The 27050-nt window shown below is 36.5% G+C and overlaps 1 protein-coding gene across 1 annotated transcript in view; it reads left to right on the top strand.

The window, feature by feature from the left end:
* The window catches only part of SERPINI2 (serpin family I member 2), a gene marked incomplete at both ends in the record, with an annotated part of 32886 nt that extends 11221 nt beyond the window's left edge, over nucleotides 1-21665 (top strand). The window contains 7 exons of the mRNA XM_080916354.1: nucleotides 2747-2977; nucleotides 4278-4472; nucleotides 4548-4740; nucleotides 9957-10054; nucleotides 12089-12175; nucleotides 14783-14872; nucleotides 21589-21665. Coding sequence (XP_080772480.1) covers nucleotides 2747-2977; nucleotides 4278-4472; nucleotides 4548-4740; nucleotides 9957-10054; nucleotides 12089-12175; nucleotides 14783-14872; nucleotides 21589-21665 — 971 coding nt within the window. The remainder of the gene's footprint in view (nucleotides 1-2746; nucleotides 2978-4277; nucleotides 4473-4547; nucleotides 4741-9956; nucleotides 10055-12088; nucleotides 12176-14782; nucleotides 14873-21588) is intronic.
* Nucleotides 21666-27050: the final 5385 nt, after the last annotated feature.

Below are 27050 nucleotides of genomic sequence, written 5' to 3'. Positions count from 1 at the left end.
TATAATTTACCTCATGCTCTAGCAGGAGCATAATTTTGCAAGCTGCAGATAGTTTTTGTGAATGTGTAACATTTAAAAAATCTGGGGACTTTTCAAAGGGTATAAATTCTAGGGCACTGAGAGGCAAGGATTTGGTGTGGGTGTAGGGTTATTGTTGTTTTTTGTTTGGTTGCTGTTGATTGTAGTTGGGCACAGCTTGTTAATTAGTTGTACACAATGAATTAACACCAAGAAGAAATTAGATATCCTGACAGGAAGGGCAATTTTTTCCTTGATACTGCTAATCAGCAAGAACTAGTCTAAGGATAGCATTGCCCTCTTTTCCTCTATTTATTTGTCTCTCCTGTCTAGTGGTAGGGCTTGTAATAGTAGACAAAAAAGGATGGAAGAGAGAAGAACCTAGAAATTAGCTGAAAACAACTACAAAACAGTGCATGAATTTTACAACCATTTCTACAGGGCTGGCACAATCCAGCTGATTCATCCTGTCATCAGGCTTCCAGAGTTCTATTTTAAGAAATTAAATGTTTTTCTCATTGCTGATTAACAGTCATGCATATGTATTCTCTTTGATCTGTGTTAAATGAGGTCATTAACCTGTAAATATAATCAAGTTTATAAAACTAATAATTTTATATTCTCCTCCAACTGTGTGATACTTGGTGATATTTTTCCATTGATTTAGGTGCTCAGTAATTATCAAAGGTCAACTCTTTGTCATAGGTCGTAGACCTTATGAACTTGATACTATTCTACTTTTTCTGACAAATGATGTACAGCTATTTTTTCTCTTCCTGTCTGTTTTCCCCACCATTTCTTAAAAGATGTCTATAAATTATAAATCCCTGAAAATTACTTTAGAATTCTTTCACTTTGTCTTTGTCATTAATTCTCTTGTACGAGCCTCATGCTTTTATTTGAAAAGTCCTCTCTGTAGCTACCCAGCTGCTGAACTGTGCCGTTTAAAGCTTCTAATTGCAATGAATAAAAGCATCCAGAATCTTTGCATAACTAAGCAAAATACTTTAACTTTCTCCCATCTCTTGTATAATAAAAAAACAACCAGGGTTGTCAGGAATTGTGGAGGTCCTCCATTCTAATTACATAAAAAGCATTTTTATTTCAAAATCTCACATGGTTTGGTCTTTGTTCCAAAGCGTAGAAAAATCCAAAGATTCAAGATAATGCAGTAGTTCTAGCAGGGCTTTCTGTATAGATGTGCAGAATGTATGTATTCCAGGAACCAAAGCATAGCTTCCAGCCAGCTGAGCAAGATGCACAGTATATGGAGGAAGCTCCACTGTGTTAGATCCATTAGCCATGCAAAGACTACATTTTCTGCTTTTATAATTAAACGATGAGCACCTTCTCATACTTTATAAACTTACAAAAAAATTTAGTAACACTTGTATTATGGTTTGTGTGTGTGTGTGTGTGTGTGTGTGTGTGTGTGTGTAAGTGTGTGTGTGTTCTTTTCACTGTCTACACATGGCTATGCTTGTGTTTGTGAGGTTAGATGTCTGTGTCAGGTGACTTACTCTATTGCTCTCAATGTTATTGTCTGAGACACGTTCTCTCACTAAACTAGGCTCACCAACTTGGCTGCATTGGATAGATAGCAAAGCTCAGGCACTGGTCTGTCCTCATCTTTGTCAACCCAATTGTCGGATTACAGGCATGGATGTGCTCCCTGGCTTTTATTTGGGGATTGAACTCAAGTCCTTTTGCTTGTTCAGCAGACATGTGACTGAGTGAGCCATCTTCTCAGCTCTCTCAATAATTCTATTCAATGAGTATCTTTTAATGATAAATGATGCTTGTTGTGTTTAATGGATATTAATAAAATATTAGTATCTTTAAAATTACAAAACTGGCATTTCAGGTTTTTGTTGTTGTTGTTTTGTTTTGTTTTTCCAAAAATGCAATTAAGCCCAGAAATAACCTGTTATCTGAAACTGTTTCTGGCTTGATGACTCAGTCCTAGCATTAAGTCAGAGGTACATAAATTGTTTGTAATATTTGAAAAAGACTCTTGTGTATTTCCCATTGTAAATATGGAATGAACCACCAGAGTAGACAAGTCTTAGAGAAATGCACAGTACTATGAAAAAAAACCACTTGCTAATAAACAGTCAACTGCTGGTAATAACTTAAATTGACTCTACCTAGTAGCTATAGTTGGAATGGATTAAAGGCTTTTATTGTTCCTGCAGATAGCCAAAATACATAAATTTCTGAATCTGAACAAACAGGCCTTTCAGATTTTTATAGAAATCTAGACATGATTATAGGGCTTATCTTGTGAACCTTGAAGCCTGAACATATGCGAAGAGTAATGGTTTCTTGAAGCTGAAAGTAACATTGAAAAACTGTTTATTGGTGTCATAACTCCAGAAATATTCGTTAGTGTTTTCCTTGCAAAGATTAAAAAAAAAGAGTCTTAAATAAAAATTTTGTGCTATGAAATGATCAAAATGTCATTAGAAAGTGGGGATTTTCTTCAGCCTTAATGCATTCATAATTTTGTGTCTGAAATAATTAAATTTACATGGTCATTTTTTGTCCAGTATAAACATTGATTTTTCTGAAAAATCCATATGCTATAGGTGGTAATTCTTTAGGGTGACTTTTCATGGTTAGCTATGTCTCAGCACAAGAAATTGGTGATATAAATCAGAACACGTGTCATGAGGCTACTGTTTGTGTGTTGCTCAGAATGTGAGTGTATGCTCTAATTATTTTGTAGGAGAGGAATTTTCTGTGCTGAAGTCGCTTTTTTCAGCCATCACAAAGAAGAAACCAGAATTTACATTTAATCTTGCCAGTGCCCTCTACCTTCAAGAAGGATTCATTGTGAAGGAAACATATCTCCATAGAAACAAGGATGTTTTTCAGAGTGCTACAAAACTGGTGGATTTTCTGGATGCAAAAACTTCTGCACAGGCAATAAACACCTGGGTAGAAAGCAAAACAGATGGTAAAGTTTTCCATTCTCATAAAACTCTTACTTCCTTTTGGATTCGTAGCTTTTAATATCTTAAAGGGTGGCTGAGTAGTTTGCCACTGCACTGCGGATCAAAAAAATGGAATCATCCATTTCACCTCAGTGTCATTTAAATTAACACTAGACTACACAGCCCAGTGAAACTCTGAATTGCTTTGAAAACTATATTGATTGCTGTACTAATTTCCAGATACCTTGTTTTTCTTAATGGGAGAATTTCAGCAATAATTTTTGTTCAAGCATTGATTTTTTTCAGGTATGAAAATAGGAAGCTTATCTTTGTCCAGAAATATATTAGATATGTCAATACCAAATGTCTCCTTCCCAAGTATATTATAAATATTTCAGCTGATTATGTTAATGTTTAAAAGTAATGCTAACAATCTTATCATTAATATAGTAATCTAACCTTTATACCTAATGTGGCAAAAATTACAATGTCATTAAATAAAGGTTACTGTTAGTGTAGACATGAGATTAAAGTTTAGAACACTGTAACATTAGATTCTCTTTAAAATTAGGACACTATTAAAACATTTTTGTTATTAGAAACTTTAATAACAATGTACATAATATATAAGCATATACTAGATCTTAATATGTTTTTATTATGATTATGCGGAAGAAATCTGTGACTGTATGAGTTTGCTACTTAAATCTTCATGGGCAGGCTCACACAGAGGCATCTGTTGAGATTGTGATGTGGTGGTGAGCAAGAGAATTTATAGAGATGTGTAAACACAAATGATAGCATTATGAACAAGGAAATGCTAACTGCACAAGAAATATGAGGAGAACAGATGGGTTTATTTGAGGATCAAAATCAGGCAAAGCACTTGTCACTGGTTGCAGCTACAAAAGTAGTAAGTTTGGATGTATCACTGATCTACTGAATTTGGTTTTCCTCATGGGCAACCAACCTATCACTTTGGTCTAAATAATACCAATAAATATGCAGAAAGATATGTTATAGTTCTCTTCTTGTCTGAACAACAGTTTATTGATATATCACCAGAGAGCTTATTACTAGCTCTGTTCACTTTTTCTTTGAACACTCTTATTTTTGATTTCCTGGTGTTTCTGTTAATGCCCATTTCTCTGTGAAGTATTTAGCAGTATTCACTACTGTTCTTACAGTTGCCAAAAATCAATGATAGAATACAATGGTGAAAATAGCTCTGCGTAAGACATTTTTGCTTTAATCAATTTTAGCAAGTGCCATTGAATCTCTACTTACATTTTCTCCCTACTTTCTTCTCTATCCTCTTTATAGGAAAAATTAAAAATATGTTCTCAGAGGAAGAATTTGGCCCCTTGACCCGTCTGGTACTGGTAAATGCCATTTATTTCAAGGGAGATTGGAAACAGAAATTCAGAAAAGAAGACACAGAGACGACAGATTTTACTAAGAAAGATGGCTTAACAGTCAGGGTTCCAATGATGAAGGCTCAGTTGAGAGCAAAATATGGTAATGTGAGAAACTATATATTTTAAATAATAGGCTTGATAACTGACAAATAAACTTAATGAATTTCCTTTGTAGGTGAATTTTCTGAGTCATCCATGACATACCAAGTTCTGGAATTGCCTTACAAGGCTGATGAGTTTAGTTTAGTCATCGTTCTTCCCCCGGAAGAGGTCAACATAGAAGAAGTGGAAAAACAAGTTACTGCTCTTCGTGTCCGGAGATGGCTCTCTGAGCTGCGTGAAGAGGAAGTGGAAGTAGGCCTCCCTCGGTGGGTGGGTTCGGTCATGTTCTGTCTTACTGACCTTTGAATTACAAAGAGAGTCCTCTGGTCAGCTTTAGGTAATTAACATTCCATTGAAATTACAAAGGATTATCATCATAGGATGCAATGGTTATACAGACTAATATGCTCTGCTCGTGATAGAGAACAGGACCTTCAGAGTTAATGGGGTACCAGAATAGCACAGTTTATATTTTATCCTGTGTTAAGATTTCTTCATATATTTCAGTACAATAGTTTAGTAATTGAGAATGTCATCGTTAGATACTATATTTGAACATAGTCTGTGGTCACTATTTCTCCTCACTGCTGTCAGATCTAATCCCGCCTCTCTAATATCTTTGAGTACATTCTCTTCTTGTAACTTCCCTTTGCTTCCCCCAGGTCTGATATCCACTCCTATGAACTCAATCATGGATTCAAAGTTCTGAAGTACATTAGCCCCAATGTAACCTTTAAAAAATATTTTATATATGATGAGGAAAGAACACTTTATAGGCTCAGTAAATAGTTTTGTTGTGACTGATGACTTTGTTTTAACCATCTTTGCGCCTTCTCTGAAAAGTATCTATGTGCAATTCATGCCCATTCTGAAATCACACTGTAGTCCAGTCTAGCATCAACTTCGTGATCCCTTTGTCTCTGTTGTGCTGGCACTGCAGGTTTATAACACTACATTGAAATATATTATTCAGTGTTGGTTTTTTAAATATCGAAATGAGTTCACAGTTAATTGTAAACTGGTAAGTGACGATATGGTAAATTGGAACAATTTAGTCAATTTCATCAGATTTCCTCAACTGCCGTGTAAAAGAAGCAAAAGATAAAAAATAGCTGTTTGACATAAGCAGCAGAAATTTACTCTTCTGGAATTTTGGATTAGAATGACAAACTCAGGTTGTTATAAGAGCAACACAGACCTGAAGAGTGTGCCTGGACTCTGCCCTTGTCTCTTTTTACCTTCTGGGTGAGTCCAGCAAGCCTTGGAGTAAGCAGCATAAGTCAGGCCTTGCACAACAGCAGGCATTCTACATCCTGTACGGTTGGGAAATTAAAGTCCTCTTTTGTAACACAGTTTGATCATTGTCAAGCAACCAAGATACTGTTTATATACAAGAGGCAGCAGGAAGGAAGGAACATGACACTGATCCTGATTATACCTTCTGTTTGTAGAACTTTCTCTTCCATTTTTTGACAAAGAATGAGTTGACAATCAAAGCCTGTAAGATTGATAGTGCGTTAAATGCACTGGCATGAGAGATAGCTTTTCTTTTCTACAAAACACCAAAAAATCATTTTAAATATTGTTTTACATTTGGATACTAGCAAGAGTTCATAATGTTTTGTCTACAGGTGATATGAGAACATGTGCATATATTAGAAATTAAATTTTATTCAGTTGGAGAGTATAACATAAGCCTGCAGTGTATCAAATTCCAGTATATAAAAAAACAACATGTCTGTTTTTGTTATGTGTATAGATAAAAGCAATCACCTCATACATGTAAATACAGAAATATGTTAGTAAATCTTACTAACACACAACTTAACTTTTATATAGAATTACATATATGTGTCTATTTTGTCTGTGATATGTCTGGGTCTATATATGTACGTGTTTGTGTGCATAGCTTAGAAGACAAGGTCAGGTGTCACTTTTTTTGTGTGTCTTGTTATTTGAATATGTGTTTGCCAAGGCAGCTATTTTGTTATTCTGTGACTTCCTCTTACTTTGGATAGGAATTCTGGGATTATAAACACATCCTATGGCATCGTAGTCTTTATATATGTCCTGTGAATCCAAACGTTTTCTCATGCTGGTGAAGCAAGCACTTTATTCCATGACACATGTCCTAGTCTCTGAATTTACATTTTAATATTATAGATTTGGTCTGGTTATTTTCATTTTTAAATAATCCAGGGTTAGCTAAAGTCTATTATATAAACAATGGAACTTCTGATAATAGGACAAGGACTCAGAAGGGGTCATCAATAGGTTCTCATTCATTCCTATTTTGTGAGAACACTCAGCATGTAGCAGAGGGAACTAATAAGACAGATTCACAGCAGTGACTGAAAACCGTGACCGACCGGGCCTACCTGAGCACAGAAATTCAGATCTTTCATTATCTGTAGTTTTTACCTGTGAGAGATCTATTTCAACTTAGTGCTTACACATGGGAGCAAATTCCATATGTAAAGCAAACAAACCATGTTTCATACACTAATTTTTTGTGGTTAATTTACTATTTAACTAACCAGCATTTTGTTGTTTACTCTTTTACCTTTAGCTATTCTTTTGAAATTTTTAGTTTAGGGTGAAGGTAGCTGGGAGATGAACCACAACAGTGTTGAATAATGACTCACACTGTATATGCTGATCATGATAATATTTTTATTAGAAGACAGAGTCAGCACATTAGCTTGACCCAAATGGACCTGAATTTAAATGATAGCTCTTGTACCTTGACCTTGAAGTTGGAAATCAACTCTCATGATTTCTTTCTTGTATGTTAATGATAATGATAATGCTGACTTCCTAGTAATTTTGTAAACATTAAAAACTGTGGTCTATATTAAGTGCCTATAACTACGGAAGTGCCACTTCATCCCCCTTATTCATGGCTGCAATAATTACAGATAATTAGGTATTGGCCTTAGATTATGCTTTTATCAAATGTATGAATGCCTTTCTATTGCTTTAGGTTTCACTGGACTATTCCATGAGCAGGACTATTATTTAAATGACTTTCTAGTGATAATTACACATTATTAGACACTGTAATAAGTCTTCAGTATTCTTGTCATTATCTTGAAATTACTGGGCTATTAATCTAAAGATAGTAGCTATATTAAAACATATAGTTTCACCTTTAATGCTATTCATGGAATAGTTTTAAGACAATCATACTTAATTTTTTTCTCAGGAAGAAATTACTAAGACGTTGAATATAGTAGAATAAAATGAGCTATTTTCACTAGCAATAGATTTTTAGTCTTAATGTTCTCTACATTCCCAGTTACTCCGGACCTGAAACATCTATCATATTCCAAAATACATACTATTTTTTAGCCTACTCCCACAGGTACTTCATTACTTTGAAGAATTAAAGTGAAAAAATTTAGTCAATACTCATCAATTAAATTTGTGATTGAATTAGACTGATTTATCATCAAATTTATAGCCACTGACTTACTTAGGTGTTCGATCGAGGTTTCTCCAGCAGTTGTGTACATTTCTTAAGGCAAGTGCCTGTCAGGGTACAGAGAAAGCTCTTGAGGTAGGAGTTCTAGAAAATGTCACTGATGTAGAAAACATGCATTTCCCATTTAAGGATGCAGTGAATACTTTCTAAAAAAGTATTTTATATATTTTTTAATGTACTATTTATCCAACCCGAATTTTGTTGCTTATTCTTTGATTTTAGCTATTCTTTAATAATTTTTGTTTAGGGTGAAGGTAGATGGGAGATGAAACATAATCATGATGAATAATGACTCACACTGTATATATTGATCACGGTCAAGGTTTGGAATTATAGTTTGATTAGAAGACAGAAAGAGTCAACATGTTAGCTTTGACCCAAATAGAACTGAGATTATATTGTTACTCCTGTACTTATCTTGACCCTGAGCTTGAAAATAAATTTCTAACAATTTCCTGTTCTCTGCTTTTAAAAAGCTTATAATGTCATTTAAAACTTAGAAAAAATATTCTTTAAGCATCTATGAAATAAAAATGTACTAGTTTCCCCCTCTTCCTATTTAAATGGTAGCCAGAGTAGAACCAATTTAAATTTAGCCCTCACTAGCTTAAAAATAAATGAGACTCAGATGATGGTTCTTTTATTTAGCTTTGACAATTACTCAGGGGGGAGGGAACCCATAATTTACTCTTCTATCTGCTGGCCAGGCTACCTCCATACTTGCTGTTTCTCCTGGCCATGTGCTCATGGTCCATCTTCCCTTATGGTGGATTCCTCCTCCTCCTTCCTCCCACCCTCCCTCTCCCCCTCCCACCCTCCCTCTCCTCCTCCTCCTCCTCCTCCTCCTCCTTCTCTTCCTCCTCCTCCTCCTTCTGCCCTCCCTCCCTCATTTTCCCCTCCTTCCCTCCTTCTCCCCTTCTCTCCTTCTTCTCCCCCCCTCCCTCCCTCCCTCCCTCCTTCTTCTCTCCCTCCCTCCCTCCTTCTTCTCTCCCTCCCTCCCTCCTCCTCCTCCTCCTCCTCCACCTCCTCCTTCTCCTCCTCCTCCTCCTTCTTCTTCTCTCTCTCTCTCTCTCTCTCTCTCTCTCTCTCTCTCTCTCTCTCTCTCTCTCTCATTCTCTGTCTCATTCTTTCCTCTCTCTTCTCCACCCTCAACCATGGCTCTTTCCTCTCTCTTCTCCACCCTCAACCATGGCTGTGGATAATTTTTTTAACCTATAGTTTTAAATCAAGAAACAAGGTTTGCACAACAAAAGCTTGCAAAAAGGGTACAAAATTTAGCATTACAATACATAGCAACCGACCAAACCTCAACTGATACCATGAGATTTAGTGCCTGCAGTTATTTTGGAACCACAGAAGATCTAAACCCAAGATAATATGTGAGAATTTCTGCTGAGTTTCTTTTTCATAAATCCTGCTTAATCTTAACTTAGGGCCTGGTACTAAAAGTGCTATTCAGCTCTCTCCCCAGACCTGATAAATCTTATCCATTTTACCTCCAATGTTTTAAGCACATAATGTTTCTACTTTAAGACATTAGGAGAGAGTCATAGCAAATGAGAGAAGGAATAGAAAGGATGCTGTTAGAAATGCCTCTCTGTCAACAAGGTCTTTCTGGATGATCCACTGCTAAGTGTTGCTCAGAGTGTTGCTGAATCTTCCATGACACACTTTGTTACAATATCCTGAGTATAGAAAATTGGAGAGGAAAACTTTATATTTCTTATAAAGATGGTGATCAAGGAAGTAGACCAGTGTTGTTGGGTAATTATTTTGCAATCAACAACATATTTAGGAAGCAAATTATTAACAGTGTGGAACCAGTTAATCCAACTGGATAAAAATGATATGAGATATAAGAAAATAAAACTGGGTTGGTAAAAGCCAAAGGCTCACAGCGTAAGCTTTGTCAAGTCACCGTGTCATAGAACTTATTTCCTAGAAAATATGCAGTGTTTTAGTAATTTTTTCTACGTCTTTTTTTTTTTTTGGAAACAGATTTAAAATAGAACAAAAAATAGACGTCAAAGAAGCATTATATTCTTTAAATGTAACTGAGATATTTGGTGGCAGCTGTGACCTTTCTGGAATAACAGGTATGCTACTGATGAGTAATTTTTATATTGTCTTGTTGGCTTCTTTTCTTGGAATTAGATTAACAGAGTGGTCTTAACATGATAGAGTCCTCGGTCCCAGTAAGCATATGACTACAGAATAAATATCATACTAAGACTGCACCTTTTATTGTTATGCACTAGACCTATCAGGTAAGAAGTTATTCTCAATGAAAAGCAGAGAGCATTTCATAAGTGAGGTAAACATTCTCACCATACTAGAGTAAAGCTCTGCAAGTAGAAGCATTTTATGGCCTTGTATTATGCCTTATTTGTGTCCCCATATTAATAATGGAAATTACAATATGGCATCTGTCATTTAAGCAGGACAAGTAGAACACAGATAGATGAACAACTAGTTTTCAGAGGTTAATTTGGTAATATTGAAACATACAAAGCTGCATGCGAGGCCTTCAGGATGGCATAGAGAAGGGCATTGTTTGTGCTAACATGTAGCTAGGGACCAGTGCTTTTCTGAGATCCTTACCTCCACAGGTATGCCAGATATTCAATTAATTCTTCTGTCCTTGACAAAAACTAATAACTGAGAGATAAATAACTAAATGAAGTGAAGGAAATAGTGGCACACACACCACATACACTGTTAAAATTCCATCTTCTTTGTTCTACACAGGGCACAGTGATTTAAGCCTGCCAGCCTCTTAGGTATCACATATAACACTGTAGGACCTCTTTTAGACCTTGATGAAAATATCTAGACTTTGAAGAAGTATTTATCAATTTACTCACTCACCAATATTTAAGGAATAGAGATGGAATGGAGAGAGTGTCTCTGAGTGGAGGAATGGTAATCTTTGTAGAGGTGCCATACAAGTTCTTTATCTCCTTCACACATGACTCAGCTTCTTGTTTCCACAGAGTCACCGGACCTGTGGTGACTTCTTGCCAATTGCTATAGTACCAATAGTAACAATAACATTAAACACTTAAATAAAATGCTATGTTAGGGTGTCCTAAACCATAGCCACCTCTACAACCAATAACCAAGCACTTCTTCTTGAACATTTTCCTGGCCTTAGAAGCCTCACTCAGTAGACCTTGGGCATTTAAAGAGGGGCTCATTGTTCAAACTCCAGCAATGTGTAGCCTCCACAAACCTTCTCCAAGATGACTTATAAAAACACTTCCGAAGTGCTTCCTAAGATAATTTGTGTAAAAGAGAAACCCCGTGTAGAGAATAAGTGTCTGGAGAATTTGTTTGGATCGGAACATCCACACTGAAACTGTGGCTTCCCCCTTTCTCCACAGTACAGCTTTCTGCGCACCCATGTCCACTGATTGGTTTGAGTGCCACCCACGCACCAGACAGTTCTTGAGGCATGCACTTAATGAACGTGGAGACGCTATATGCATCTGGTCCTTCCAAGCTGACTTGATGAGACGTATAGCTCATGATTTCACTTTTCAAGATTAACTTTGCAGACCACCTTTACATGTCAGCTTTCCCAGTAGGCAAGGGAGGACCCTTCAGCATACAGGCACAGCAGAGCAAATACTGCAGGACCCTGCCTTACACTAAAACATTTATTGGGTTTTTAATGCACAGCTCTGAAATGATTTCTCTGACAGATGACACAAAGTCCCTTTAGACTTTTATGACCTAAATAGTCTGGAAAGGAAATAAATTTTGTTTTCACATGAGATCAGAGCTGAATATAGAATTTAAAAGGCAAGTTGACTTTGAGGTTGATCTTGCATTATTTCTCTAGATCTTAGTGAAATGGGAAACCCCCGTTTGCATTCAGATCATCCTTATAGTGGGATACCTGGTTTGAGGGTTATACCTTTCATGTCTGGGAAAACTTTTCCTGTTTGTAAATCTATTTTGTGAATTTTATAGTTAAGCCTAGGCATCTTTATTTCCAGAAAACTGACTATATCGGAGAACGTTCATTTGTTTGATGACTGCTCGGTATACTTGAACATGTAATTGTTTGTGGACCTATAGCGAAGGTTCTGATCTGACTGCCAACGAATCCTTCATGTTTCCCTCAGATTCGGCTGAAGTCTATGTCTCGAGAGTCATGCAGAAAATAGTCTTTGAGGTCAATGAAGACGGAAGTGAAGCTGCCGCATCCACAGGTAAAACAAACAGCAGCCAGGAGGAAGGATGGGGACAGCATACAGACTGGGATGTTCCGCACCTTCCGTTCTCTCCTTTTCTCTTCTTTCTGTGTAGACAACGGGAAAAGAGGGCGCGTGTGTGTTTCTGCGTCCATCCCTTCCTTTAAACACAGTGCAAAGGGAAAAGATTTGATTTGACAGCTGAGCCTCAGCTACTGCTATTCTGTCATCTGCAGATCGGAAATACTTCTAAACCGCACACCGGATCTTGGGAGAAAATGTCAGGACTCAACTATTAGAATCTTCCCGGTTAAGGGCGCTCAGTCTCACTGTCCTCTTTAATATTATCCCTAATTAAGCTGACTTCGTGTTCAGTTTTCTAATTGCACTGCTGTTACTATCTCAGTGGTCGTACAAATACTTAGCTGTGTATTAGAGTGACCTGGGACATTTTTTTAAAAAACAAATCTGTGCCCAGACGGTGTTTTAAAATAATTGAATCTGAGTGTCTGTAGAGGAGATCCAAGCCCTAAGGTTTTCTTAAGTTTCCCTAAGTGATCCCAACACACATCCAAGCAGAGCAAGCACTGAATTGTGACTTTCAGCCTGCCCTACATACTGCATGCGCCATGCACACACAGACTGGCAGCAAGAGCTTTACACAGGAACTTATTAAAAATGCAGAATTTCAAGTCTCATTCCAGAACTACTCTGTCAGACCCTGGCTCTCTGGACACATTCCCACAGTTCATTCAACTGTGGGCACATTCAGTGTTAAGAATAACCTCTTTGTAGCACTTCATTAAATAAATAGCATTTTGAAGAATGTTTACCATGTGTAAATAATACTTGTAAAGGCAACTGATGGCAAACTTTGAAATCAACCAGAAATAATGACAATAATAATAATAATAATAATAATAATAATAATGATAATAATAATAATAATAATAAAAATTAGTGGTTCCTTTATGAGTCTGTTTTAACCTCGCCATACAACTTGGATTTTAATTGATGCTTTAAAATGTTCATCATGTAAAGGGTATTATTAAAAAATGTTATCAATTTTCTCTACTTACTGATCCCCTTATTAATTCAGAGTGCTGCATGGTAGCACGGATTTGACATGTGGGTGGGATATACTGGACCATCTTTACTATTCTGTAGTTTCTTGAAAGAAATGCCATTACTGTGTCCAAGAAAGACAGGTTGCAGGGCACGGACTCCATCAATCCTTAGATAAACCTGGACTATGTGTTCAGACAAGGTTAATAGCTCATGAGCACAGAATTTCATCTGACTGTACACGATACTGAATGAATTCTCATCAGTTACTCAACAATCATCTAATTATATTAGTGAAGGAAAAGTCCCAGAGATGTAAAGCTGCTGGCCTGGGGTCATGCTGTTAATTGACTGAGTTTGAGCTGATATATCAGGTTCCCTGGTTTTAATCTCAAAGCCATTTGGCTACTGCATACTGCCTTTCATTGTCAAGCTAGAGTTCTCAATCTCATTAGGAGATGGTAATGGGGGTCGGCAGATATCCTGATGAATCGTGCCCCAGAATAGCCTGAGAACCTGACTTTGAAGAATGTGCTCTGGGGTTGTTCAAGAACAAGGGGGAACAAAAAATATTCACTGAAAGTGGGAATGAAAGTAAAATCGACTTTACTTTTCTGATTTATCTCAGTAGTTTAGATGTGAACTCATATCCACTGGTAATTTGTGTGGAATTGTCAAGATTATTCTGTAGACAAAAGTATCATTCATTTTATTTTAGTAAGATTATATTTCGTTGTTTTTCCATTTTGACTATACCCACTGATCTTAGTTTTCCTTGGGTCTGAACAAAATTTTACAGGACCATTGAGACTAAGATTCAATTTATCATGAGATTAGAAATGTACTACAGAGACTGGCAGTCATGTTATCACATTGGAACAACTCAGAAACTGCCATTCTCAGGCCTTGCTCTAATTCACTGAGTCAGAACTAAGTTGAAGAGAACCTGAGATAGGTGTAAAAATGTTTAATCTAGAAAACACTGTCTGACTGCTGAAATTTCCGACCTTATTGACAACCTCTACATAAGCTGAAATGCCGTGGCTTATCATAATAAGTAATTGTAGGAAAGCAAGTGTATGCTTCTAGTTTTATAATAAAATTTTTATGTATATACTAAAACATCTACAGAAGAACTCTGGAAATCTAGGTATAAAATAAGTAGTTTTAGACTCAGATGAGATTCTCATTGCCTGAAGTACAGCCATGAAGTGCAAACACATCTGGAAGGGAATTAAAAAGTGAAACATTTTAAGAACAGAACATGCAATGGAAAGAGTAGACAGAAAATTACTACTGAGAATGTGACATTTTTCATTGCTTTCACTAAATTGAATCTACTATTTGGTGTTCTTCCTCATTGAACATAAATGGGAACTCAGAATGGATTCATGAATGACTCAATATTTAATCTGGTGCACAGTGTTTTAAAATTAATTATGAATTATTTTGTGTTTAAGACATATATCAAATTGCTTTTGTCTATAAAATTTTAATATGTTTCCTTTATGGTTCTCTTTTGGGTAAACATGTAAATGGCTGCTTCCTTTTTTTTCATAGGCATGCATATCCCTGCAATCATGAGTCTGACTCAAAATCAATTTCTAGCAAATCATCCATTTCTGTTTATTATGAAGCACATCCAAACAGGTACCTTCTTTTGGAATTTCTTTGTGGGTAGAGGCTAAATTAAGCTGTTCATTGTTGTACACATATATAAATTCATATTTTCTTTCAATAGGCACTTGATAAATTCATTTTGTACATCAAGTATGCTATTGTCAGATATGATGTGAATCTGAAATAAGGTGGTGCAAATATGGGTTTTGGCACATGTTTTCCATGTGTTAAGTTAACATCACCCCAACATTTACATTTTATTAATAAGTCTTTAGAACCTCAGAGACAGAAAGTGTTGCTCACCTAGCACCATATAATTAAAAATAGGCAGAGGGAAACGTGAGCTTTGCTAGCCATGTTGCAGCAACAGAGGTGGATATTAGGAATTATGGAACTGTGAGAAAAATGACTCATGAGACTTGTAAGAATGAAAGTGCAGCCAAACATCACCCCCACAACCAAACAGGATTCAAAGAGGTATAAAATGGGATACAAAAGTAATAATAGAATGCATGGCCATTTAATCCGAATATAAAAATCCAGGTTGTCATGATAGATTGTCAACACTTGGTCTTATGAAAAGATCTGCCAGAAGGTAAAAACCCAAGAGAAGCCATCTTTAGGGCATTCTTAGGATTGCAACAATAGTGTCCTGTGAAAGTCACAAAACACAGGGGAGCAGAGAGTGCTTTATTCAGACAGAGCAGGCAAGAAACCTTGGAAAAAACTCAAGAGCCCTACACATTGACAATGAGGTCATGAGTTCAGAGCTCCAATCATATTCCTGCTCAGTTAACAAGTAAACTCATGTTGCTCAACCATCCTAAGTTACGTTTACCTATTATACGCTTTAAAATATGAATATTTTTTAAAAAGACAAGGCTTATAATATTTTACCTAGTACTAAGTAAGATTCATTAGAAGCAAATCAACAAACATGAATAGTAATAAACGGAGGACAAATAATTGAAAGAATTTTATAAAGTGGGTTGGAAGAAAAGGTGTATAGTTAATCTGAGAATGTGAGCTTATTAAGTTAACCGGAGGTTTTGAATTTGGTACACTATCCTTAGTGTAGAGATACACTAGTCTTTTTTTTTTTTTTTTTCCTAACTCTATAATTCTAATTCCAGTGAGCCTTTTCAAAAATATTTATTGTTAGAGTTTTGCTACAGATTTAAAATTATTTAGTTTGGATTAAATTAATTTCAGTTCCAGAAGTAGATTTTCAGTATAAAAGTATATTATGAGCATGGTGTTTTAATATATATATATATATGTATATATATATATATATATATATATATATATATATATATATATATATATATATATATATATATAACCATTGAACAATCATTTTATAATTAGTGTATAGAATTACTGAGTATGAAAATCAGAAAAACTGAGTGAGTATATTAGACATAAGCATATAAGTAAATGACATTTAAAATGATGATTTGTTCTAAGGCCATGTAATTTTTTTTCATTCTTTTTTTAAACTTTATTTTAAAAAACAAAGATAAATGTGCAGATTTTAAGCATTTTTGCATAAAAGTATACAAATACATTTTATGAGGTTGTAATTAAGTATTTGTGGGTACATATACATACACATATGTATATATGTAACAATAATATAGGAAAAGAGGTTATTAATTTGAGGAGATAGGAGAGAAACTGGGAGAGGCTGTAGGAAGGAAAGGGGGATGTGATACAGTTCTATTTTAATTAAAATATATATTTGTTTCTTTTTTCTTGCACTTCACACAGTCTGTGAGTAGTTTCTGGAGTGTTCAGAGCATTCTGGGGTTAGTATCCCATTATCAGTGACTGCATATTATGTCTGTTCTTTTGTGACTGGGTTATCTCACTCAGGATGATGCTCTCGAGATGCATCCATTTTCTTAAGTATTCTGTTAAGCCATTGTTTCTGGTACCTGAGTAGTACTCCATTGTGTAAATGGACCACAATTTTTGTATTCATTCATCTACTGAAGGACATCTGGGTTCTTTCCAGCTTCTGGCTATTATAAATGGAGCTGCAATGAACATTGTGGTGCATGTATCTTTGTTGTATGTTGGAGAATCTCTGAGGTAAATGCCCAGAAGTAGAATAACTGGGTCTTCAGGTAGTACTATGTCCATTTTTCTGAGGAACTGCCAGACTGATTTCCAGAGTTGTTGTATGAGTTTACAACCCCACCAGCAGTGGAGAAGTGTTCCTCTTTCTCCACATCCTCGCCAACATCTATTGTCATCTGAGTTTTGGATCTTGGCAAATCTGACTGGTGTGTTGTGGAATCTCAGGGTTGTTTTGATTTGCATTTCCCTGATGACTAAGGATCTTGAGCACTTCCTTAGATGTTTCTCAGCCATTTGATATCCTTCGATTGAGAACTTTTTGTTTAAGTCTGTACCCCATTTTTTAATAGGGTTGTTTGATTCTCTGGTATCTCACTTTTTGAATTCTTTGTATACCTTGGATATTAGGACTCTATCTGATGTGGGGTTGGTAAATATCTTTTCCCACTCTGTTGCCTGCCGTTTTGTTTTCATGATAGTGTCTTTAGCCTTACAGAAACTTTACAATTTCATTAATTCCCATTTGCCAATCTTGACCTTAGAGTTCGAGCTATTGGTGCTCTGTTTAGAAAATTTTCTCCTATGCCTATGGGTTCTAAGGTTTTCCCTACTTTTTAATAGTTTCAGTGTACCTGGTCTAATGTGGAGATCTTTGATCCACTTACACTTCAGCTTTGTACAAGGAGATAAGAAAGGGTCTATTTTCATTCTTCTGCATGCTGAATGCCAGTTGGACCAACACCATCTGTTGAAGAGGCTGTCATTTTCCATTGAATGTTAACAGCCCCTTTGTCAAAAATCAGGTGACCATATACGTGAGGGCTCGTTTCTGGATATTCTATTCTGTTCCATTGATCCACGTGCCTATTTCTGTACCAGTACCATGCAGTTTTCAGCACAGTTGCCTTGTAATAGAGCTTAAGGTCAGGGATAGTGATTCCTGCAGATGTTTTCTTGTTGTTGAGTATGGATTTCACTATTCTAGGTCTTTTGTTATTCCAAATGAAATTGCACATTGCTCTTTCTAACTCAGTGAAGAACTCGGTAGGAATTTTGATGGGTATTGCATTAAATCTGTAGATTGCTTTTGGTAAGATGGCTATTTTTAAAATGTTGATCTTTCCAATCCATGAGCATGGGAGATCTTTCCATTTTATGAGGTCTTCCTCAATTGCCTTCTTTAGAGTTTTGAAGTTATTGTCATACAGGTACTTCACTTGCTTAGTTAGAACCACACCTAGGTATTTCATAGTTTTTGTGATTATTGTGAAGGGTATCTCTTCCCTAATTTCTTTCTCCACATGTTTGTCTTTTGAATATAGGAATGCTACTGATTTTTTTGAGTTAATTTTATATCCGGCCACTTTGCTGAACTTGTTTATCGGCTGTAGGAGTTCTCTGGTGGAATTTGTGGGGTCACTTACATAGACTATCATGTCATCTGATGTTTTTATTTCTTCCTTTCCAATTTGTATCCCTTTGATTTCCTTTTGCTGTCTAATTGCTCCAGCCAGGACTTCCAGTACTATGTTGAATAGGTAGGGGGAGAGTGGACAGCCTTGTCGAATCCCAGATTTTAGTGGGATTGCTTCAAGTTTCCCACTGTTAAGTTTGATGTTGACTGTTGGTTTGCTGTATATTGCTTTTATTATGTTTAGGTATGCACCTTGGATTCCTGTTCTTTCCAAGACTTTTAACATGAAGGCATGTTGAATTCTGTCAAATGCTTTCTCAGCATTTAGTGAGATGACCATGTGGTTTGTTTCTTTGAGTTTGTTTATATAATGGATTACATTGATGGATTTCCCTATACTAAACCATCCCTGCATCCCAGGGATGAAGCCTACTTGATCATGGTGAATGATCGTTTTGCTGTGTTATTGGATTCGATTTGCAAGGATTTTGTTGACTATTTTTGCATCAATGTTCATAAGTGCGATTGGTCTGAGGTTCTCTTTCCTTGTAGGGTCTCTGTGTGGTTTAGGAAGGAAAGTTATTGTAGCCTCGAAAAATGAGTTAGGTAGTTTTCCATCTGATTCTACTTTGTAGAATAGTTTGGAGAGTATTGGTATTATGTCGTCAATAAATATAATTTTATCCTGAGTTGCAGCAGTGAAAATTTTAAACCTAAAATAATCCATCCACTTGTTCATTTGTGATAACATTTAGCAATAAGACTTTTAGCAACAATTCCTATGATCATTATTGTAATGAAGCTTTCGGAAGCTGGGTTATTCTTTTAAAGTGTTGTTTGATATAAATATGCTTCCTCACTTACTAACAGGTCTAAACTGTGATATAAAAAATTAGAATAGGGCTGAAGTGATTATTTCTTGAGTATAAGCAGTTGGTTTTCTGATAAAGGAACTGGGTTTAGCTCCAGGAATATCCACAAGGTAGTGATTCACAATGTAAAACCACACACTTTTTTTCTGGCTTACCCACACAGGGAGAGAAAGATAGATATATAGATAGATAGATAGATAGATAGAGAGAGAGAGAGAGAGAGAGAGAGAGAGAGAGAGAGAGAGAGAGAGAGATGGAGGGAGAGAACAGACATACATACAGGCAAATACTAATTTACATTAAAGAATTTTTTTAAAAAATCTTTTAAAATTATGTAGAACTATTTTCTCAAAGCAGTGTATTTGTTATGATCCTTTTTATTTTTCTCTTCCATAAATGAAAATGAGATGCTGACTTGGCAGATCAGGAAGGCTTTAAGCTTTACAGAAAGTATATTTAGTTGACATTTTTGAAGTATGAAGACAGATTACCTTAGGTTTGTATAACTAATATTTACTTGGGTTTAAACTTTTATTTTTATCAAATACTCCTCTTGCAAAAACTCTGTATGTTATTTGAATTTTCATTCTCAGAGGATTGTACATTGTGGTATATTTATCTGCAGCTGTTAAAGTTATAAGAGACAAGTAACTCACTTGTTTTCCTAAACTGAGGGAGCATACTGGCTCTATAGATTTTCAGATGAAAATTATTTAAGACTGTACATGAAATGTGTCATGTTTGAGGAAGTAGGGAGTCACAGTTATCAAGCCAAAAGTAGTGCCCCCACCGCAAAATATTGCATTAAAAACTCTGGATTTGAACTAAGGAAAAATCACCTTGACCAGTATTAATGACTGAATCTCAAGTCTAGCCATATGGCAATGTTATGGATTTTAATACTAGGAGTTATGAATTGTTTCCGTGTCATGGAGAGCCGGAGTAAACATTTTACTAGTGTCATGGGCACATATATAAGAAGGAGAGAAACAAATTGAATTGACTCCTGTTTCTCTTCATTTGTTGCTCTTTTGTTGAGAGGACATTTCCCTAACTCCCAGAATTCAGTAGTGACCAGAGGGGTGGGTATGTAGACTCCATCCAAAGTACAGTTCTCTATGATGAAATGGGGAGACAGGAAGCACTGTGAACTACAGTGTTTGTGAAATGTTGGACAGGTCAGCGTTTAAATCTTAAATGATGTTCTTACCTATAAAAGTGACTTGAATTACTTTCAATTTCTGGGAAGTATTTTATGCTGGAGCATTATGAAAACCAATGTCACTGACTGATGCTTCCTTCCTACTAGAGCCAAATGCATTAGCCATCCCGAGAAAGGCACATCCTCATCTATCAGATAACTGGATGTTTATTTTCTTTCCTCACAAAATTTTGGGATTTTAATAAAAAGTAAAAGGAAAAACAGTTGAAGATTGTATCTCTATCCATGTTACCAGTACCCTTAAGACTGCACCTGTTTCCTTTTTGAGATTATAATACAGTTACCATATTTCTTCTTTCCTTTTCTGCTCTCTAATCCCTCCTATATATCCATCAGCCCACACAACCTTTTCCACTCCCTTCAAATCCATGTATCTGTCACTTGATTGAATGGTAAGGAGTTAACTAAGCATATAACTTTCCTGCTCTTGTTTCAAACATACCTAACTGCTTTAATTAGCTTAACTTAAACAGAATTTATTCTGCCATTTTCAAAATTAACCTTCATTACACCCACAATTAAGAGGTTTATGGCAGCTCCTCAGTGACCCTCAGTCACTTCACCTTTGCAAGGTGAACAGGTTTGACACATCATTAATTTCTGGTCAGTCCTCATGTTCGTTTTTTCCACATCACTGCCAAACATAGATCGCAGAGAACCAGGTGTCTGCATTTGTGTTCAATGCTATATCATTTCGGTGAGCTCTTGAAAGTACTAGCAATATGAAAATATTGTCTTCAGCAGTAAAGTACGCTTTGATTCTGCAGCAAAGGAAGTCTGGGAAGCTGCACTTTTAACCCCGAGGCTCATTTTCTGAGCATAAAGTAGATGACTGGCAATTCTTCAGACTTGAATCTGTACTGTGCTCATCACCATTTTATTATGCTGTGATTGCCTGGCTGGGCTCTATGTTTAGAAAAGCCCTCATGGCAAGCGAGACTAAGGCATTTTCCAAGATGAACTATTATAGGGCTTTACTTACTTCTCAAACTACCAAAATGATTAATGATGGTCATAGTGATTTAGGCAAAGAAAAGGGTCCTGTTATCAGACTTTACATATAGAGAAGAATGAGTAAAGAATTGTTAAATCATGAATAACATATTTTCTTTTCCTCCAGAAATTTCTAAAGTATTTGTTTTCTTCTTTCTAGAATCAATTTTGTTTATGGGAAAGGTGACAGACCCTGACATCCAAACAATGAAAGGAAGAGATTTAGATTCGCTGTGAATGAAAATGATAATCTTGGAACACTAGACAGCCCACGGAGAATGATTCATGGGTGACATGTCATCATGTTGAAATGTTTCTAACATTTCTGGCTAAAATTGTGCCTATAAAATAAATAAAGACAAATATAAATCCTTTTTTCGTTTTTTTTAAAGGACTCTAGCATATAAAACACAAATTAATCCTACATCGTTCAAAAATTCTAAGGTAATTTGATATTTGGTAGCAAGCATGGGTTCAATTCCCAGGACCCAGGAGAAAAGGGAGAATCAGAGTAGGAAGGAAAGTGATCAGAGTGGCCATGAATGCAAAGGCCAATGACTCAAAAGCATGGCAGTGTCATAAAACCGTCATCTTGTGTAATGCTGAAAGGTTTCAGAAGCTTTTGTTCTCATTTGCTTGTATGTTGCTGTGAGAAAACAACAGCAACTCACTGAGGGGAATAAAGGCAGGAACCTAGAGGCAGGAACCACAAGCCATGAAGGAACACTGCTTTCTCAGCAAGCCTCCTTATATAGCCCAGGCAGGCTGACCACAAGGGAAGGGCACTACTCACTGTTTGTTGGGCTCTGCTGTATCACATAGCAATCAAGAAAGATCCCAAGAAGATCCTACTTACTGGCAGGAACCAGATAGAGATACCCCCTCAGGGACTAGGCTAGAGTCATATAGATTCACCTGAGCATGCTTGCAGTTAACCATCGGTCTGAACTCGGGAAGTCCAATGAGGTTGCTAACGAAAGGACCTAAAGAGCTGAAAGGGGTTGTACCCTCATGGGAAGAATAACATTATCAACCAACCAAACCCTCCAAAACTCCCATGGACTAAACCACCAACCTCTGTGCACACTTTGAGAGACCTTTTGATTCAGCTGCATATGTAGCTGAAGATAGCAGTGGCATCATTGTGAGAAGAGACTTTTGTTACAGGGTGGGCATGTTTTCCCAAAGTAGGGGAATGCCAAAAGAATGGGGCAAAGAGGGTGATTAGGAAGGAGTGCACCTTTGTGAAGGCAAATGGAGGGGAATGGGGGGAGGGTATCAGGGTGGGGTAAAGGGATAATATCTGAAATGCAAATACAGAGTATCTAAAAAAAAATGAAAGAAACTGTTTCAGAGACCTGATGGAAGCAATTCTTTACCTGAGATTTCTTCTTTCTGCCTGTGTTTGGTTAACAATGAAACTAACTACCAGTCTCAGATTCTGAGATCTAGCATGAAAACCTTAAAAGAAATCCAGCATTGCTACACTGTGAGAAAACTTTGGAGACGTCACAGTTTTTACCATTTTTATGATAACGATGGAAAAATGTTTTCATTTGCTTGGCATGATTATTTTTGATGGAGAATGTAATAATAGTAGCTACCCACATTGAGCCCTGATTATGAGTCAGGCATTGAAATAGGTAATCTACGTACATTATGCTAACTATAGTAAAAATCTTAGGAAATACTATTACCTTGCTTCTTCGTGGAACCTATGACTCAATGAAGTTCTAGAAATTAGTCAATGGCATGAAAATATTAAGATAATGAATAAATGTAGATTCATAAATATCTTATCTAGAAAACTCACTCTTTGTAGAAAGAGAAAAGAAGTTTATTTCTGACATACTTAGGTTTTACTTGGGACGTCCTTGTAACAATAGTAGAATAATAACAAAAAATAAACATGTATAGTAACATTTTATGCACATATAGGAGAAACCTATGGAGAAATGGATATGTTTCAAGTATATTATTTGAATAATAACATACATAGCCTCTTTGAGAAAGAATAATAAAGTTTGGGGAATATTGTAAAACACAGATTCTTGAGTCTATAATAGCTAGCATTATGTAAGAAGGTAGTTAATAATACATAAAGGCATCTATGACGCCTTACCAGTCTGGATGTGTTTCAAGCTCCTCTGTGACCAATAATTGTCATCCTGATAGCACATGGACAAGTTTCGTTCTATAAATGTGTTTTCTTCTTTAAGGTAAATGAAGGGGATGTAGAGCACTTTTCTCGTGTTTGCTTCTAAATTGCGTTTGGATAAAAATAACCTTCATGTCAATTTTGATACTCAGCATGAGGAACTGAGCCGAGATCCCAGAGGTCGCACGGAAAGCATAGGGTGTTACTGTGCAGTAGCCCTAGAACTGTGGAGGAAGGTACAGGGTCTTCACTGGAGCTTGATGGTCACCATCGTAGTTCAGAATCCATGAGCGATCTTGACTCAACAGAATAAACTGAAGAGTTATAGAGCAGGATATATGACATCCTCCTTTGAACACTTGTGTGCCCACAGGTCCATGCACATTCATGTGATCATATGTCATACAAGCACAAACATATAAAACTCTTGCATATACATGCACATCATCACATGCATAAACATCCAAAATTAAAAAAAGATTTACTTTGCTCTTTCAGAAAGAATAGAGTTCAGTTGAGAATTGAGTTCCTTTCATTAAGATAACAGTATGTTTTCTATTTTGCCTGTATTACTAGAATCCCAATCTTCTTCCAGGCTCTAAATTTCAGCCTGGTCTGGGACTTCATTATTATCTTCACAAATATTAATGGAACTTCCACAAGGTTCCAGGCACTGTTCTGGGCCCTAGGATACACCTGTGTACAAAACTAACAAGGTTTCTGACCTAAGAGAGCACGGGTATTGTTGCTGATTGCTGTCAGGCAAAAAATGGGACAAATACAAGAAAAAGCTGACTTGAAATGGCAAAATGAATGTCCTTAATAAAAACAACAACTAGAAAATGAGAGAAGCTTTAATAATTGAGTTGCTGTAATTAGGTGAAGCTAATTTTAAGTTCAAGAACACATTTTTGAAAGCAAAGTGCATTTGCCTTTCTTCAATAAAATTTGCTAAATGTTTGCATTTAATTCTCTACTATTCAGCCTAACTATGTTATAGGGAAGACTGATTATTTTCCTTTTAATTTCATTCTCTTTGCTGGTGTGTTATTTACTTTATAAAGGAAGAATTTTAGCTGCTAAGAAGGAAAGACAACTTTCTGGTGTGGGTTCAAGCTACACAGTCGCTGTTTGACTCTGACTCATAAGCAATGTTAGCAATTCACTTTCCACACTAGCTCTTCCAATCTCCCCTTCCAGTTGTAGTGGATTCAGTAGTTAAAGTAACCCTACATCATGAATAAATATTTGAAATACCTCTTCATTAAACAAACATATACTTTTCATTCAATAAATGAATTTGAAGTAATTTTCAGTGTCATAAAACTTTTGAAAACTTTTAGGTTTGGCAAACTATGTCACCTATAAGTTAAATATCATTAAAATAATGTTAATTATAAATATCTAATATATGATACATTTTATTTAAATCATATATTATTTTTCTTTTTAAGACAAAATATTTACTCAGCTGTGAGTACTCCAGTGGACATTCTGAAATTGGCTTCCGTTGACATTATGGAGTTATAAAATAGGGCAGATTTTAAAGGCGTCTGTGATATCAGGGATCAGGAAGCAGAAAGTCAAATAAGGAATAAGGAATAATTAAGTTTAGGGGATACTTTTGTAAAATTCTCCTGAATTAGATAAACCACTGGAAACCCATAAAGACAGAGAAAACTCAAAGCGGGTATCCTTAGAGTTCTTGACTTTAAACCTCATAAAGTAAGTCCTCACTGGCGCCAGAGCATGGAAATTTACCATATGAGGGACAGAGAAGAATGGGCTGGCTTACAACTGGTGCCCTGCATTTGGAGAAGATGTGTGTCTGCTTTAATCCATTTGCTTGCCCAGATCACATTGTCATGTAGACATCTTTTCCATCACACTACCCCAGGTGCATCTGTAATAATCTCTAAATCTTCAGGAGAAGGGGCAAAAAAATAATGTAGTTTCTTCTGCCTTCTTATGTGTCAGGTGACTGTCCTGACAGCATGCTAACTGAGAAGACATTTTTCACTCTTTAACATTATGCTTCTTGGCTCGTCACCTCTGGGGCTTCAGTGTCCTAAGCTGTTCAGAAAAGAGCTAGAAATTCTATTTTTAAAAATCTTTACTTCCAACTTGGACTTCTCAGAACAGCCTCATATTTGAACTCATTTTCTTGTATTATTATTGTTATAAAAATGTTTTTTGGCAAAAAACAAAAAAACAACCATAACTTCCTAGAATGTTCCCCTCTCTTGAAACATGGTCCTTTACCTTATAAACATTTATAACATTTTCTTTAGGGATCTGATATTTATTAGTAACGCTTCTATAATGTTAGAGATTGAAGCCAGGGCATGATGCATGTTAGCATACCTTACCCATTAGATATGAACCCAGATTTTTGTTTGATATTTGTTTTTGCTTCCATTTGGCAGGAACATCTATCTACTATGTTTTTATGTCCAGAGTTTACCTATGCAAAGGTTTTGATGGTCAGTGGTCCCTTTGCCAGGAACCTGGTTTCACCTCCCCTTGCATTTAACCCACAGTGCCTTCTAATTGGTTCTCAGCGGCATATTATTAGTAGAGGCAATTATATACTCTGTGAGGCCAGACAATGATGAAACAAATAGACTGCTTCAAATGTTTTCTTCTGCACCACCTTGATGCTAGTGCTCAACGTGAGCCTATAGGTCATATTTAGAAGATGACAGATCAGACAGTTCTAGTCCCTTACAGGACACTGTTGTACATTGCCTTGGTGCTGTTTGTAGTTTAATGCTGATCCTGCCTCTGACCAGGAGCGAATCACATACTCAGGTGATTCCATGTGAACCTGCTTCCCATTTTAACTGGTCATATCAAAGCTAGAACCTGTGATTCGTCAAGGAAAAGAAAGGAAAGGCTGTAAGTTTTAGAGTAGAAGACAGAGGAAGGAAGAAGCAGAGACAGTGAGATGGGAAGATGGTGGAAGAGGAGGTGGAACCATGTAGCCTAGAGGACCCACAAGCAGCAAGGGATCTTGTCCCGCGACACCGTCTCGCCAGCAAGAACAGACTCGGTACACAATAATCCTTCTGCAGCAAAGCTGTATTGAGAGTGATGGAGGAAGGCCCCAAGGGAGGAAAAACACCCAGTTTTATACCCTTGGGGAAGCGTGTCTCTACCTGATTGGCTGCCTGCCGGTGGCCTGACAACTATGCCCGGGATGGGCGGTAACTTTTGCTCGCCTTGCTTTTCACGCATGCGCTCTTAGGTTGTTTGTCAGTCTTTTGCTGATTCATGGCCTGGAAGCCGGTGCCACCTTTGAAGGGCGTTGGCTGCGGCCCCTTACAGGATCTCATAGCTGGGGAATACAGTAGTGTAGTGGTATACGTGCCCAATCTAGGTATGCAGCTTATAAATAACTGAGTTGTGCATTCTTTGCTATTTTAGCTATATTAGGGTTTGAGATTTACCAATACAAATCTTCC

Source organism: Micromys minutus (assembly GCF_963924665.1).
Source record: "Micromys minutus genome assembly, chromosome: 4".
Lineage (NCBI taxonomy): Eukaryota > Metazoa > Chordata > Mammalia > Rodentia > Muridae > Micromys > Micromys minutus.
Note: the sequence above shows the minus strand (reverse complement) of the source record. Positions and strands in the feature narration are given on the sequence as shown.